The following is a 14408-nucleotide window of genomic DNA, read 5'->3' on the forward strand; positions in this document are numbered from 1 at the left end:
TGATTTGTGGAGCTCCATGCTATATCTGTTCGCTTGTACCAATTGTCTGATGATGTTACATTAACCGATACTCTGCACTCAATACATAAAATAACTTCCAATTTCCAAAGAAAACCAGCCTATTTCCTTAAAGTTTCATTTGTAAGCCTATTTCCTTAAAGTTTCATTTGTAACAACCACATGACATAGTAAGCAATGAACAATCTGCTGGAGGAAGTCAGCAGGTCGAGCAGCATCTGTGGGAGGAAAGGAATTGTTAATGTTTACCGGGACTGAGGCAGGATTGTGACCCGAAACCTCAACAATTCCTTTCTTCCCTCCAGCAGACTGTTTGTTGCTCCAGATTCCAGTATCTGCAGTCTCTTGTGTCTCCACATGACATAGTAATGTATTCTTGACACATTGCTGGAGAGTGTGTGACAGGAACTACATTCAGTACTCTAATACTGGAAACACCCAGCAAATCAGGCAGCATCTGCAGACAGAGGAACAGAGTTAATGTTTCAGGTCTAAGATCTGCTGTGTGTTTCCACAATTTTCTGCTTTAATTTCAGGCTTCCAACAGCTGCAGTTTTTTGGACTTTCAATCAGTATTCCAAACTTGGCCTCAGTGTGTGCGAATGGCTACCAGGTTTATAGTTCCTGCACAAAATTAGGTTAGGACAGCAGGAAGGCTGTCGGTAGTGATCACCAATGTAAGCACCATCCAGGCCATGCCATCTTTTCGCAGCACCATCGGGCAGGAGGTACAGAAGCCTGAAGTCCCACACCACCAGGTTCAGGAACAGCTACTTCCCTTCAACCATTCGGTTCTTGAACCAACCGGCACAACCCTAATCACTACAGATCACTTTGCACTAAAATGGACCGGGTTTTTTTGTACTAATTGTGTTCTTTCTCAGAAAAATTATGTATAATTTATGTTTTTCGTGTGAATGCTGCTTACTTGATGCTCTGTGCCTGTGATGCTGCTGCAGGTAAGTTTTTCATTGCACCGGTGCACACATGGACTTGTGCATGTGACAATAACCTCAACCTTGACTTTGAACTACATGGTACCTGGTCAGGGAATTCTGTCACAACTCCTTCCCAAAAGCAGTGATTGTCTGCCCAAACATTGTTTTATAGCGAGTAATGATTTTTCCTTAGTAACACACAAAAGACTGGAGGATCCAAAACGTTGACTGTCCATTTCCATCCACAGATGCTGCCTGACCCGCTGAGCTCCTCCAGCTTTTTGTGTGTTGCTCCAGATTCCAGCATCTGCAGCCTCTTGTGTCACCATAATAACTTTTCCTTCCCATTCTTGTGAACCCATCGAAACAATTAGAGCATATAACATAAAAATGAAATTAATTTATATTGAGCCTTTCTTGATCCAAAGTGCTCCATGGCCAATGAAACACTTCCTTACTGGGAGACCACAATCAGTGATAACAATAACATCTCCTCCTCGCTGATGATTAACACAGACGCACCTCAAGGATGCGTGCTTATCCCACTTCTCTACACTTTCTACATTCGTGACTGTGTGGCCAAGCACAGTTCAAACACTATCTATAAATTCGCTGATGACACCACTATTGTTGGTAGAATCTCAGATGGCGATGAGGAGGCGTACAGGAGTGAGACAGATTGGCCGGTTGAGTGGTGTCGCAACAACAATCTCACACTCAACATCAGCAAGACCAAGGGATTGATTGTGGAATTCAGGAAGGAGAAGTCAGGAGAATACACATCAGTCCTCAATGAGGGGTCAGCGGTGGGAAGGGTGAGCAGCTTCCTGGGCATCAACATCTCAGAAGATCTAGCCTGGGCCCAACACATTAATGCAATCACAAAGAAGGCATGCCAGCGGCTCTACTTCGTTGGGAGTTTGAGGAGATTTGGTATGTTACCAAAGACTCTTATAAATTTCTATAGACGTACAGTGGAGAGCATTCTGACTGGTTGCATCACTGCCTGGTATGGAGGGTCCAACACACAGTATCGCAAGAGGTTACAGAGGGTTATAGACTCAGTCAGCTCCATCATGGGCACAACCCTCCCCACCATCAAGGACATCTACAAGAGGCGGTGCCTCAAGAAGGCGGCATCTATCACTAAGGACCCTCACCGTCCAGGACATACCGTCTTCTTGTTACTACCGTCGGGGAGGAGGTACAGGAGCCTGAAGACCACACTCAACGGTCCCAAAACAACTTCTCCCCTCTGCTATCAGATTTCTGAACAGTCCATGAACCTATGAACACTACTTCACTATTCCTTTTTGTTTTGCACTATTTATTTATTTTTGTAATTTATGGTAATTTTATGTCTTTGCTCTGTACTGCTGCCACAAAACAACAAATTTCAAGTCAATGATAATAAATTGGATTCCGATTCTGAAGTTTTCTAACGTAGGAAGCACAGCAAGTAATTTCCACACAAACAGTTTGCACAAGCAGCAACATGATAATGACCAGAACATGTATTTTAGCGATGGTCAGTGAGAGATAAACATTGGCAGGACAGCAGTGAGAGCTTCCCTGCACTTCTTGGAAATAATACCCTGGGATCTTTTACATCCACTGGGATAGCAAACAGGATCTTGATTTGACATCTCATCTCAAAGACAGTACGTCCTCAGCTAGTGTAAGCTTAAACATTGTACTGAAGTCTCAGGAGTGGAACCTGCCTTCTGATTGAGGTGCAAGGGTACTACCTACTGAGACACAGCTGGCACACGAGAGAGAATTCCCCCACCCTTCAGTTATTACAAGACAGTACGTCCTCAGCTTACACTCTAGCTGAGGACGTACTGTCTTTGAGATGAGATGTCAAATCAAGATCCTGTTTGCTATCCCAGTGGATGTAAAAGATCCCAGAGTATTATTCCCAGAGTATAGTTTTTATTTGTTTTAGATGTGTTTCTTGTAATAATTGATGTTCATGCTTTTCTTGTGAATACTGCTTATCTGATGCTATGTGCCTGTGATGCTGCTGCAAGTAAGTTTTTCATTGCACCTGTGCACACATGGACTTGTGTGTATGACAATAAACACGACTTTGAAAGTTGTGCCATGCACTGGTTACCAGCAAGCCTATTTAAAATTGTTTGCTGCAGAGAACAATGAATTTCAGACAGTCAGGCAACGTGAAGAGTAGAGTGCTACGGCACTGGCGTTACAATGGATGAATGGCCTCACTGGGTGGGTGCACTGCCTTATGTGGCACTGAACAACATGGATAAGGAAAATGCTTAGTTCTAGCACTGCTCTGTGCTGTTAGTTGATCTCAGCTGGGACAGGGTGCGTTGGGAGTGGGAGATTATAAGCCCATTTGTGTTATTATGTAGTTATAATAAAGAACTACAGTTCCCAGTAGGCAATGCAAGTGATCACATGGGGGAACAGGAAGCGGCTGTAAAAAGAGAGGGAAAACAAGCTTGTCTGCTGTTGGTTCATAAAATGTTCAGATGTTAAACCCACGCGAAATTTGACTCTTGATGAAGAACAAACATAACATGGTGTCAGAAGTGGGACCCGCCAAGAACCTTAAAGAACTGGGTATTTTAATTCCCACACAATTATACTCCTTATTGGCTTTAATGGGGCATGGTATCAAACAAACACTGAAGCTGATCCCACCAGCATGTCAAGTGTCTAGATGTCAACTTAAGGGCTACTTTGGCCTCAGCACCCCCAGGCTTGGGATAACTGGCCACTACCTGCCTTTGGGTGCTGTCAGAGGAAGCAGGTAGTGACCACACAGCCCCTTGAGCCTTCTCTGCGAGTTGACAAAATCACAGCTGGCCTTATTACCGGTCCCACCTCCTGCCTGATCCCATATCCCTCGATTCCCTTGTGTCTATAAATCTGAGTGTTGAATACACTCAATGACTGAGGATCCAGAGCCTTCTGGGGCAGAGAATTTCAAAGCCTTACAACCCTCTGAGTGAAGAAACTGCTTTACATTTCAGTCCTAAATGGTCAACCTCTAATCTTCAGACCACACCGCCAAGTGCTGGTGTCACCATACTAAAGAAGGGGCCTCTCAACAGCTAGCCTGCCAAATCCCCTCTGAACCCATGTCTCAATGAATTCACCTGTCATTCATGTGAAAAAAAAGAGGTCCTGGTGTTCCCAAGGTGTTCCCAGGCGGTTCCCAGGGACACACACCGAGACGGATATCAAGTGCTGCTGGAAGGTCATCAACTCGGTGAAGGATAGTTCGGTCTGCCCGAAACCTGTTGGTTTTTCAACATAGCGAGATGTCCGTAAGGGAATGCTGCAGACTGGCAGAGTCCAGGCTGAGGGACACACTGAAACTCGGTGCAGCCAATGCTACGTCTCTGTGGGGAAGGACCACAGTATAGGCTCCTTCCACTACCACACATGGAGGGGCGGTGTTGGGTGGTGAAGCCCCTGGAACAATGAAAGAGGTATCACTTCGGGGGGCCTTGTGAGTGGCAATGGTGCGACGTTTGTGTTTTCTCTTTAAAAGTTTACATGACTTAATGTAACGACCATGAATGTTGAAGTTTTTTTGCACTGTTTCTTTCTTTGTATATATTTTTTATTATGAATAAATATATTTTTGAAATTAAAATAAGTGAGTGCAGGCCTATCTTCCAGAGAATCTATTGGCTTTATGAAGCTTTTCCTTTACCCAAAGAGAAACCACTCATTAATGAGCTTGCATTTAAACCTGCCTCTGTGCCATGGCCAGTGAACTCACCATCTAGGATAGAGCAACTGACAACTAGAAATGAGAAGAGAAGTAGTGAGCCATATGGCCCCTTGAGTCTGTTCCATCATTCAGTAAGGTCACGGCTGATCTGCTCTCTGACCATTTTCCTGCCTGATCCTTATTACCCTTGCTTCCTCTATAATCCAAATGAACACATTCCACCAGCTGCCATGGAAAAGTTGCAGATAAAGATTATTAATATGCAATCCCTCCCGAGAAGAGTAAGTGGCTTTGAAATTCAAGGAGCAAACTGATATTTAAAAAAATACCCAATATTTGGCTCAGGTATGTGTTCGATTCTGGACACCCCTGTTCAGTAAGGACACCAAGACCTTGGAGAAAGTAGGGATGAGAACTACTAGAAAGACACCAATAATTTGGGACTTCAGTTTTTTGGAGAGGCTGGAATAACTGGGATTGTTCTCTTTAGAGCAGCAAAGGTTAAGAGGAAATTTAAAACTCAGAGACTTTGATATAGAGTAAATAAGGGGAAACTGTTTTCACTGGCACAAAACTTGGTAACCAAAGGACACAGATCAAAAATAATTGGCAAAAGAACCAAAAGGGAGATAAAGAAAAATATTTTTATGCAGTGAGTTTATTATGATCTGGAATGGGATGTGTACTGCCTGAAAGGGCAGTGGAGCAAATTCAAAAGGGAATTGGATCTATACATCAAAAAGGAAAAAAGAAATGCAGGGCTGTCAGGAAATTATGACTGATAGGAGAAATCTGTCAAAGATCTTTCACAGTGTTGATGTGCTGCATGTCTTCTCTTAGAACTGTTCATGAGCATGATATCTGACAGAGTTTAAACAACTACATCATTTGATTAGGAGTCTTCACCTGAAGTAAACGTGACATCCCTGCACACTGGCAGTGTGCCCACAGAGCAACTGTGCAAAGAAATGCTGGAAAAAAAGACATCAGATTGTCTGTGCACTGCCCTGTGGACATAACAGGGCATGAAAATGAACAAAGAGATTACTCTGGAAGAAGGTCAAAGCAGTACACAGTAATACTTCTTACAGGAAGGGCAAAGCTGCAACACATTTAACATTTTCAACACTATCCACAAACATGCACAAAGGTTCATTGAACTGCTATTTGGTGTATAAATTACAGGTTAATCAGCATCATTGTTCCCACTTCTAAAATGCACCAAACTCTTCATTCTGAAGAAACTGCTTGATGATAAAATAACAGTTGTAAGTGTTGGAAATATGAAAAAGAGCAAGTGTTGGGAATCTGAAGTATATTGGTCAGCAGGGGAATAGATAAGAGTGAAAGAAGCCTGCTCATATTTCTTATTCTGGTGCCCAAATCCTATTTTCAAAGCGTTAACTTGGGCTTGATGCAAATTAGGCGCTTGCTTGAAAATGAAAAGCTCTTTGTCCATGTTCATTGTGATGCTAAAAATCTCCTTTCCTGATATTTGAAAGGAGAAATGAATGAAGGCTCGATGAGACAGATCCACAATGCCGTAGATCCAGCCTCGGCAGCAATGCCTCAAATGTAAAATTCTCACCCTCGTGTTCAAGTGCTTGCGCGGATTCATTGCTCTGTGACCTTCCAGTCCTACACTTTCCTGCAGCTCTACTCCTTTGCACTCTGGCCTCTTGTTCTTCCGCCAGTTACACTTGGCCACTAAGTACGTTCCAAGCTCTTCCATTCCTCACCATATTCGACTTCCCACTTATTTAAGACTCTCCTTAAATGTCCTCTCTTTGACCAAACCCGGAGTAATGTTTCTTCTTTTGGCTGCTTTTTCATCTGGTTACTGTCTGTTTAATATCTTGGGACTATTTAATACATTAAAGACACTACATCTCCAAGGTGTCCTTGGAAAGTTTCATCTACATTGTCACAGCAAACTTGCTGGGACAGCATGGCTTAGATGCAGAGTAAAGCTCCCTCCAATGTCTTATCAAACACTCCCAGGATAGGTACAACGTGGATTAGGTACAGAGTAAAGCTCCTGCTGCACTGTCCCGACACTCCACTCTGCTTTAACAAATATATTTCCACTTGTAGACTGGCAGCACACAGAAAGGACCTTCATCCCATAAACATGTGATGAGTATGAAAACAGGTGTGAGTGGTGAACAGCTATTGACCAATGCTGCACACAGGAATGTGTGTGTGAAACACTTTACTGCTCAAATGTTTCATGTTGTGGTACAGCTGAGCAAATGCAGGAAATTCAAACAGCTCATTCTCATCAAACATACCTGAAGCCAACATAGTGGATGAATACTCCAGCCAACATAATGCAGACGCAGTAACCAAAAGCCTTCAGATTTCTCTTTCTCTTCTTTGTACCCTGAAAAGATGTATTCTCTTCCGTTGGGTACCGAAACTGCTCCCAGTATCGCTGCTGCTCAGACTTCTTAAAGCTATTAAGAGGGGTAGGGAGGAGGAGGTCAGGAAAACAATAATACAAAAATATTAAACCCAATAAATGCATTTCTGTTAGATTAGTTGAATATAAAATTCAATGCTACTTTCAGAAAGATGTATTGTTGACTGATTTCTCTTCTTTTCACTTCAGCTTGTAAGTAAATGATCATATTGCTTTAGCCTGATCAGCATGCTTTGCAAGTCGTGCATCTATCTGGGAGGATGCAAGTGTACAATAGCCAGCCTGTGTAAACTCTTGCATGAGAAAGCTCAGCAAGACCGTTCCCACTTTACCTGAGATGGACACTGAACTCTTTTCTCTTAAAATTATACATTACCCTCTACTTCTATTTATTGGATATTAGTCACATACTACTCCTGTTCTTTTGTAGGTTATACATAATTACTATGCAAGTTACTGATTACAGGAGGCACTTTCCTACAAATTGGGTCAGTGCTTTTAATAAGTCTCTGAACTTTTAATGTGTTAAACTCAAACATCAATTCAGGTCCCCACAATAAATCATGAAATTAAGTCAGGAACAGTGTTGTGGTGTACTATACCTAGAAAGGTACATTAAACCAAGGCCTGTGCATTTCCCGACAAGACCAGGCTCAGTTGAATGCAGTTTCTGACAACTTGCTGCACACCAATGTGACAAAGGCACCACGCCATAAAGACACGTCCCCATAGGAACGAGACATCAGCAACACACATTGCCTGTCACAGAGGAGACAAAGCCTTTATGGCAGAGGGGGTGAGCTCCCAGATTCACTCAAAGGGACCTGGAAGTTCTGGTCAAAGAAGTACATGCCAAAAGAGAAGTCCTGTGTGTCAAGGGGACCAGAAGGCTTGGCAGATGATGAGATGAGATAACTTTATTAGTCACATGTACATTGAAACACACAGTGAAATGCATCTCTTGTGTAGAGTGTTCTGGGAGCAGACCGCAAGTGTCGCCATGCTTCCGGCGCCAACATAGCACGCCCACAACTTCCTAGCCCGTACGTCTTTGGAATGTGGGAGGAAACTGGAGCACCCAGAGGAAACCCACGCAGACACAGGGAGAACGTACAAACTCCTTACAGACAGTGGCCAGAATTGAACCCAAGTCACTGGCGCTGTAAAGCGTTACGCTAACCGCTACACTACTGTGCCTGCCCACTATTAGAAGAGTACAGGGTCTTGATCTGAAACATCAACAGTTCCTTTCCCTCCATGGATGCTGCTCGATAACGTTCTCATCATTTGAGGAATCTGGCAGGAGGTAGCACAATTTGTCACCACTGGGAATGAGAATCCTGACCCAATGGAGCAATAGGCTTTATGTCCTCACAAGATATGTCAAGGGTGAGCTGTAGATCACTGAAGATCATTGTAGTAACCCACTTTAGTAATTGGATCAGGGATTCATGCACTGATGTTGTAATCTGTGCGTGGTGGGAGAAGAAAGCTTTCCTGCTCATATAAAGGTCCAGCTTATTAAAGAGAGCCCTAATGGCACAAGGGTATTATCAATGAATGCCTACACTTGTTAGAAGAATGACAGAGATCCACTGATCCACTAGGAATAATCCTATGGTGAGGAGGATCAGGTTAAGCATAAATATAACTTCCACTGAGAGGGCAGTCCAAGCATGAGAGCACGGCCAAAGGTCTTCCCTCAGCATTTAACGCACCTCAGTGAGGACAGCCTTGGAGAACCTGAGCTTGTTCGTCGGAGTGCTCCAGATAAGATGTGGTGTCCATGAAGGCTCTTCACAGTTGGACAGGTCTTTGTCTCCTGCCCCGGTGGGTCTAAACCACCCTGAGTGTCCAGTTACAGCTGTAACGGTGTCTCCAATGATGGATTGCTACTCATATGAGTGCACATATTGCATGAGTATTCCAGCAGCCAGATCCTGTTAGTGATGGTACACTCTGTGGACTTTGGAAACAGAATGAGCAACCTACAGTTCGCTATGAATCTTCCCAGTAGCATCTCCCAGTATCAGCAGAGTGTCTCTTTAACTAGTGAGAAGAACTCGTGTGGTGTGAGCCGGGTTCTGCTGAGACTGCTCCACAGCAGTTACAGTTTGGAGCTCTGAGCACCAATTCATGTCCACGTGAGCAGAAGTAAACAGTGTGCAATCAGTGACATGGTTAGGTGCACATCTGACACCGGGAAAAGGTGGGAATTGCTGGCATGCATCACAAATGGATGTGTGCAGTCCAGTTGCATGATTGATGCAACTTCACCAGAGGCAGCTTTGCTGAGGCAATTCACTCTGCACTAAATCTAAACTGGATTACGTAACACTATGCCATTCAGATTTTAGGCTACTATGATACCACTGAATTGCCTGCAGGGACTTTTTTTCCTGTGTAGATGAAGAGCAAAAAAGATTAGGTGAGAGCCTGAACCGTGCAAAATAATGACTCCCATCATCCAGTAGCTTCCAAGTGTGATGAATAAAGAATGCAGTGTTCGAAAGACTCATGGAACATGCTTCTTTTGATTTAGTCATTTTCAGGATGTGAGCATTGCTGCCAAGGCCAGCATTTATTGCCTGAATCTTGGGAAAATGGAGAAGAAACACCTTCTTGAATTGCCGCAGTCCTTCTGAGCCATACAGACCGGTTGGAATGCCTGGACTATGCAGAGTTAGTTACCTTTAGTCCCGTAGAAGTAGCTTCAGTTGGTCCCAGCACACTTTGATTGTGGAGAAGAGTTCTGACCACATCTCCTGCAACTCAGAATCATACAACATGGAAACAGGCCCTTCAGTCTAACTCATCCATGCTCACTGTGTTGCCCAGCAAGCTAGTCCCATCTGCTCACATTTGGCCCATAAGCCCTCTAAGCCTCTCCTATCCATGGACTTATCAAGATGGCTTTCAAACGTTGCTAATGCGCCCGCCTCAACCACTATTTCTGGCAGCTCATTCCAAATATGCACCAAGTCCAGGCAGCATCCTAGTAAATCTTTTCTGCATTCTCTCCAGTTTAATAACATCTTTCCTAGAATAGGGTGACCAAAACTGTACACAATGCTCCAAGTGCAGCTTCACCAATGTCTTGTATAACTGCAACATAACTTCCCAACTCCTGTACTCAATGCTCTGACTGATGAAGGCCAGCGTACCAAATGCTTTCTTCACCACCCTATCTATTCTTGACGTCACTTTCGGCGAACTATGCACTTGCACTCCTAGGTCCTCTGTTCCATAATGCTCCCCAGGGTCCTACCGTTCACTGTACGAGTCCTACCCTGGTTTGATCTCCCAAAATGCAATACCTCACATTTATCTGGATTGAAAGCCACTTGCTAATCCTCAGCCCACATACCCAGCTGATCATGATCCCCCTGTATTTTTTCATAACCTTTTACACTATCTACAACACTACCTATTTTAGTATCATTTGCAAACTTACTAACCATGCCTTGTGCATTCACATGCAAATCGTTTTTATAAATTACAAACAACAAAGGTCCCAGCACCGGCCCCTCTGGCGCACCACTAGACACAGGCCTCCAGTCTGAGAAACAACCCTCGACCATCACCCTCTGCTTCCTACCACTGCGATCTAACCTTCCAGACTAGCCTGCCATGAGGAACCTTGTCAAAGGCCTTGCTTAAGTCCATGTAGACAACATCCACTGCCCTACCCTCATCTACCCTCTTGGTTAGATCCTTGAAGAACTCCAAGAGGTTTGTCAGACATGACTTCTCATGCACAAAGCCATGCTGACTGTCCCAAATCAGACCCTGCCAAAACTCTTACCAAAAGGGAGGGGATATTGCTTGATGGTCACTCTGAAGGCCTCCACACCTAGTTTATATCTGAATGATGGCCACTTCAGTCAGGTGAGCAAGAAGGGAATCACCAAACTTTATTCCAGAAAAGGGGTGGAGGAAAGAGAAATATTGGAGCGAGGCTTGGTAGTTATACGGTTAAAGTAATGCCAAGAAGTTGCAAGCCCAGAGGCATAATAGTGAAATCCTATGAAAGGTCAAAGTGAGTCTACTGCCTTGCAATTGTACTCATAAATACATGGCCATATCTCAGTCAAATCTTACTGTCTACAAAGCATTGCAGTAAAAGAATTGCTGACAATGTGACGAGATATTAAATCAGCACCAGGAAGCTTCTAATTGAAGTTTACGAGACAACGGAGAATGCTGGCTCTCGGAAAATGTCCACAACGTGGAGGGCTCGGAATGCTGGTGGACTCCAGATAAATTGAGGAAGTTGTTAATTCAGAGAGCAACCAGAATGAAGGTGAAGTGGCAGGGAGAGAGTCTCCAGTGGACCATATAAGTAGGGCAAAGGAGCAATTACATGTGCTGCTAGAGAGGGAAACTTGAGCAAAACAGAGAGAAAACAGGCCAGTGGAGTTAAGGGATATAGTACTGGTAAGTAGGATTGAGGAATATGGTGTGATATGTGGGATTATTAAGGAATATGATGCGGGTAAATTGGATTATTAAAGGGATCAAGGGCATTGGGGTTAGTGCCAGAAAGTGACACTGATGTAAAGTTCAGTTATTTCCTTTTAAATGGCAGATCAGACATAGGGAAACAAATGGCCTGCTCCTGCTTCTAATGAATTTATGATTTGAAGGATATGGTTTGGGTAAAATACTAAAAAGATGAACAGGTGAGGTTGACTATTATGATGAGGTTGAGGGATGTGGATGGGTGGCAGTGAAAATGAAAGGTATGTAAGGTGGGTAGGGAGGATGGGTATGAAAGACGAGCACCACAAAAGATGCTTGAGGAACTCAGCGGAACAGGCAGCATCTGTGGAGGGAAATGGACAGTTGACCTTTTGGGTTGAGACCCTTCATCTGGACTGAAAGATAGAGGGGAGATAGCCAGTATAAAGGGGTGAGGGGAAGGGGTGAATCAAGAGCTGGCAAGCAATAGGTGTATCCAGGTGAGGAGGGGTGACAGGCAGATGGAGGAGGGGAGAGTGGGAATAGTGACAAGAGGCTGGGAGGTGATGGGTGGAGGTGACAGAGGGCTGAAGAAGGAATCTGATAGGTGGAGGGGCGGCGGGAGGGGAGATGGGAACAGTGGGGGGAGGGGAACCAGTGGGAGGGGTGTGTGGGTGATGGGCAGTTGGAGTGGGTGGAGGAGGGGAAAGAAACGGGGTGATGGGGGTCTGGGGTGAGAACAGGGTAGATCAGGAGAGAAAAGGGACAGAGAGGGAACAATTTACTGGAAGTTGGATAGTGTATATGGGAGATAAGACGGAGGTATGACAGGTCGGTAGGTAATTGAGGGGTATGAGAGGTGGATGGGTGGGGACGGAGGGGGTAATAGGTGATCAGGTGAAGATAATGTGTACTAGAAGGCAGGTGAAGATGGTGGATATAGGGGGTGGGTGAGGTGGAAGGAGAAAGAGGGGGATATGGGAGGTATGTGGGTGGAGATGGCAACTGAGGATGGGAGATATGGAAGGTGGGTAGCAGAAGATGGGGACATGGGAGATAGGCGGGTGAGGACGGGGGAAGCAGGAGGTGGGGAAGTGGAGCTGAGGGAGGTGGGAGGATGAGGAAGGAGATGTGAAAGGCAGTTAGGTGAAGAGAAGGATATGGGAGGTGTGTTGAGATGTGTGGGAGGTAGGGAGGTGAAGAGAGGGATAGCAGAAGTTGAAGGTGGGGGTTATGGGAGGAAGAGGTGAACAGCAGTGATGCATTGTAAAGGAAGTTTTAATGAGATTTATCTAGGTAAAATAGACACAAGCGTTGGCTCAGAGGAACTTTTCCCGTTGCTTTCAGTGACCTAGGCCGTGCCTGCTCTTTCTGTAACATCTGGTGAACAGGTCATCCCTATGTTGTGGTGGCTCTTCCAATGAGTCAATGTTGAAAAGGACACGAAGCTCATGACAATGAGATGGCATGCTCCAGATCTTACGCTATTGACACACATTCCCCACACAAGCTTTTGACCAAGGGTGTGAAAAGAATTAACGTGGAGTAGAAAAGGTGCCAGTAACTGAAGGACCCCACTCTGCGCAGCAAGGGGCATACCTATGAACAATAAGAAAAACTTTCTTCAAACATACGTCCATTCCATTCCAGCTAAGGGAAAATATTTACAGCGCACTAATCTTCACCAGCCCAGACCAGATGTTGCTTTTTTTTTATAAAACGAGGTTGGACTCCTCTGTTAATGGATGGAAGCTGTCAGTCTGGTGACTGATGCGATGCAGGCAAATTGACAAGATGGGAATTAAAAATATGAGCGGAAATAAAAAGGGATGAAAGGGTGATTATTATTTTTTTCAAAAACCTGCTAGGATTATAATGCATGGGTTCCGCATCACTGGCAGAAAGTGGGGTTTTCGAGATTGGGCAGCTTATTTTGTTTGAGCACTCTGTTCACTTTACACACAAGGTGTGGATGAAGAGGTATGTCAAGCATGGATCCGAGTTCTTTTGATTGTGAAAGAGACAAGTGAAATGGATCACACATGCTACCATTACTCTCTTTTATATGGCACTCAGCACTTGAGAAAGAACCAGTACATTCCAAACCAAGGACCGACGCACACACCCAATGAAGGAAGAACAAGGCTTTTAAGTGCTGGACTTTACATGAGCCCGATGATTTCAACACACAGCAATTCATGCGGTACTGGTCGAACATTTCAAAAAAATAATGGAGAACAGCTTAGCCTATCAGAAGATTTAAAGCAATATACAGAAAGATCACATTTGTACAGTGCCTTTAACAAAAAAGAAATGCCCTCAAATGGTTATCTGGAATAGGGAGACACTGACACCGAAACAAAGTCATTAAGACCAAATCCTGTTAAAGGAGGGAAGTGAGGTCTTTATGAAACTGGGAGTTGGAGAGGTTTAGAGTGGAAATTCCAGAGCAGAGGGTCTGAATGGATGAAGGCAAGACTACGAATGGGAGGCACGGTAGCATAGCGGTTAGCATAATGCTATTACAGCACCAGCGACCTGGGTTCAATTCCCACTGCTGCCTGTAAGGAGTTCGTACGTTCTCCCCGTGTCTGCGTGGGTTTCCTCTGGGTGCTCCAGTTTCCTCCCACGTTCCAAAGACGTACAGGGTAGGAGCTGTGGGCATGCTATGTTGGCGCTGGGAGAGTGGCGACACTTGCGGGCTGCCCCCCAGCACGTTCTTAGCAATGCAAAAAGACGTATTTCACTGTGTGTTTCGATGTACATGTGACTAATAAATATCTAATCTTATATGTGATGGCATGCTGGCCTACAAGACTGCAATAAAGGATGTGATAGCACTGAGAGGATGCAA

General features: G+C 44.4%; 1 protein-coding gene across 1 annotated transcript in view; it reads right to left on the reverse strand.

Annotated features, from left to right (window-relative positions):
- The window catches only part of dnajc4 (DnaJ (Hsp40) homolog, subfamily C, member 4), a 117613-nt gene that overhangs the window by 47465 nt on the left and 55740 nt on the right, over nucleotides 1–14408 (reverse strand). The window contains exon 5 of the mRNA XM_052045290.1: nucleotides 6963–7127. Within this exon, the coding sequence (XP_051901250.1) occupies nucleotides 6963–7127 (165 nt within the window). The remainder of the gene's footprint in view (nucleotides 1–6962; nucleotides 7128–14408) is intronic.

This window comes from Pristis pectinata, chromosome 38 (assembly GCF_009764475.1).
Source record: "Pristis pectinata isolate sPriPec2 chromosome 38, sPriPec2.1.pri, whole genome shotgun sequence".
In the NCBI taxonomy this organism is placed as follows: Eukaryota; Metazoa; Chordata; class Chondrichthyes; order Rhinopristiformes; family Pristidae; genus Pristis; species Pristis pectinata.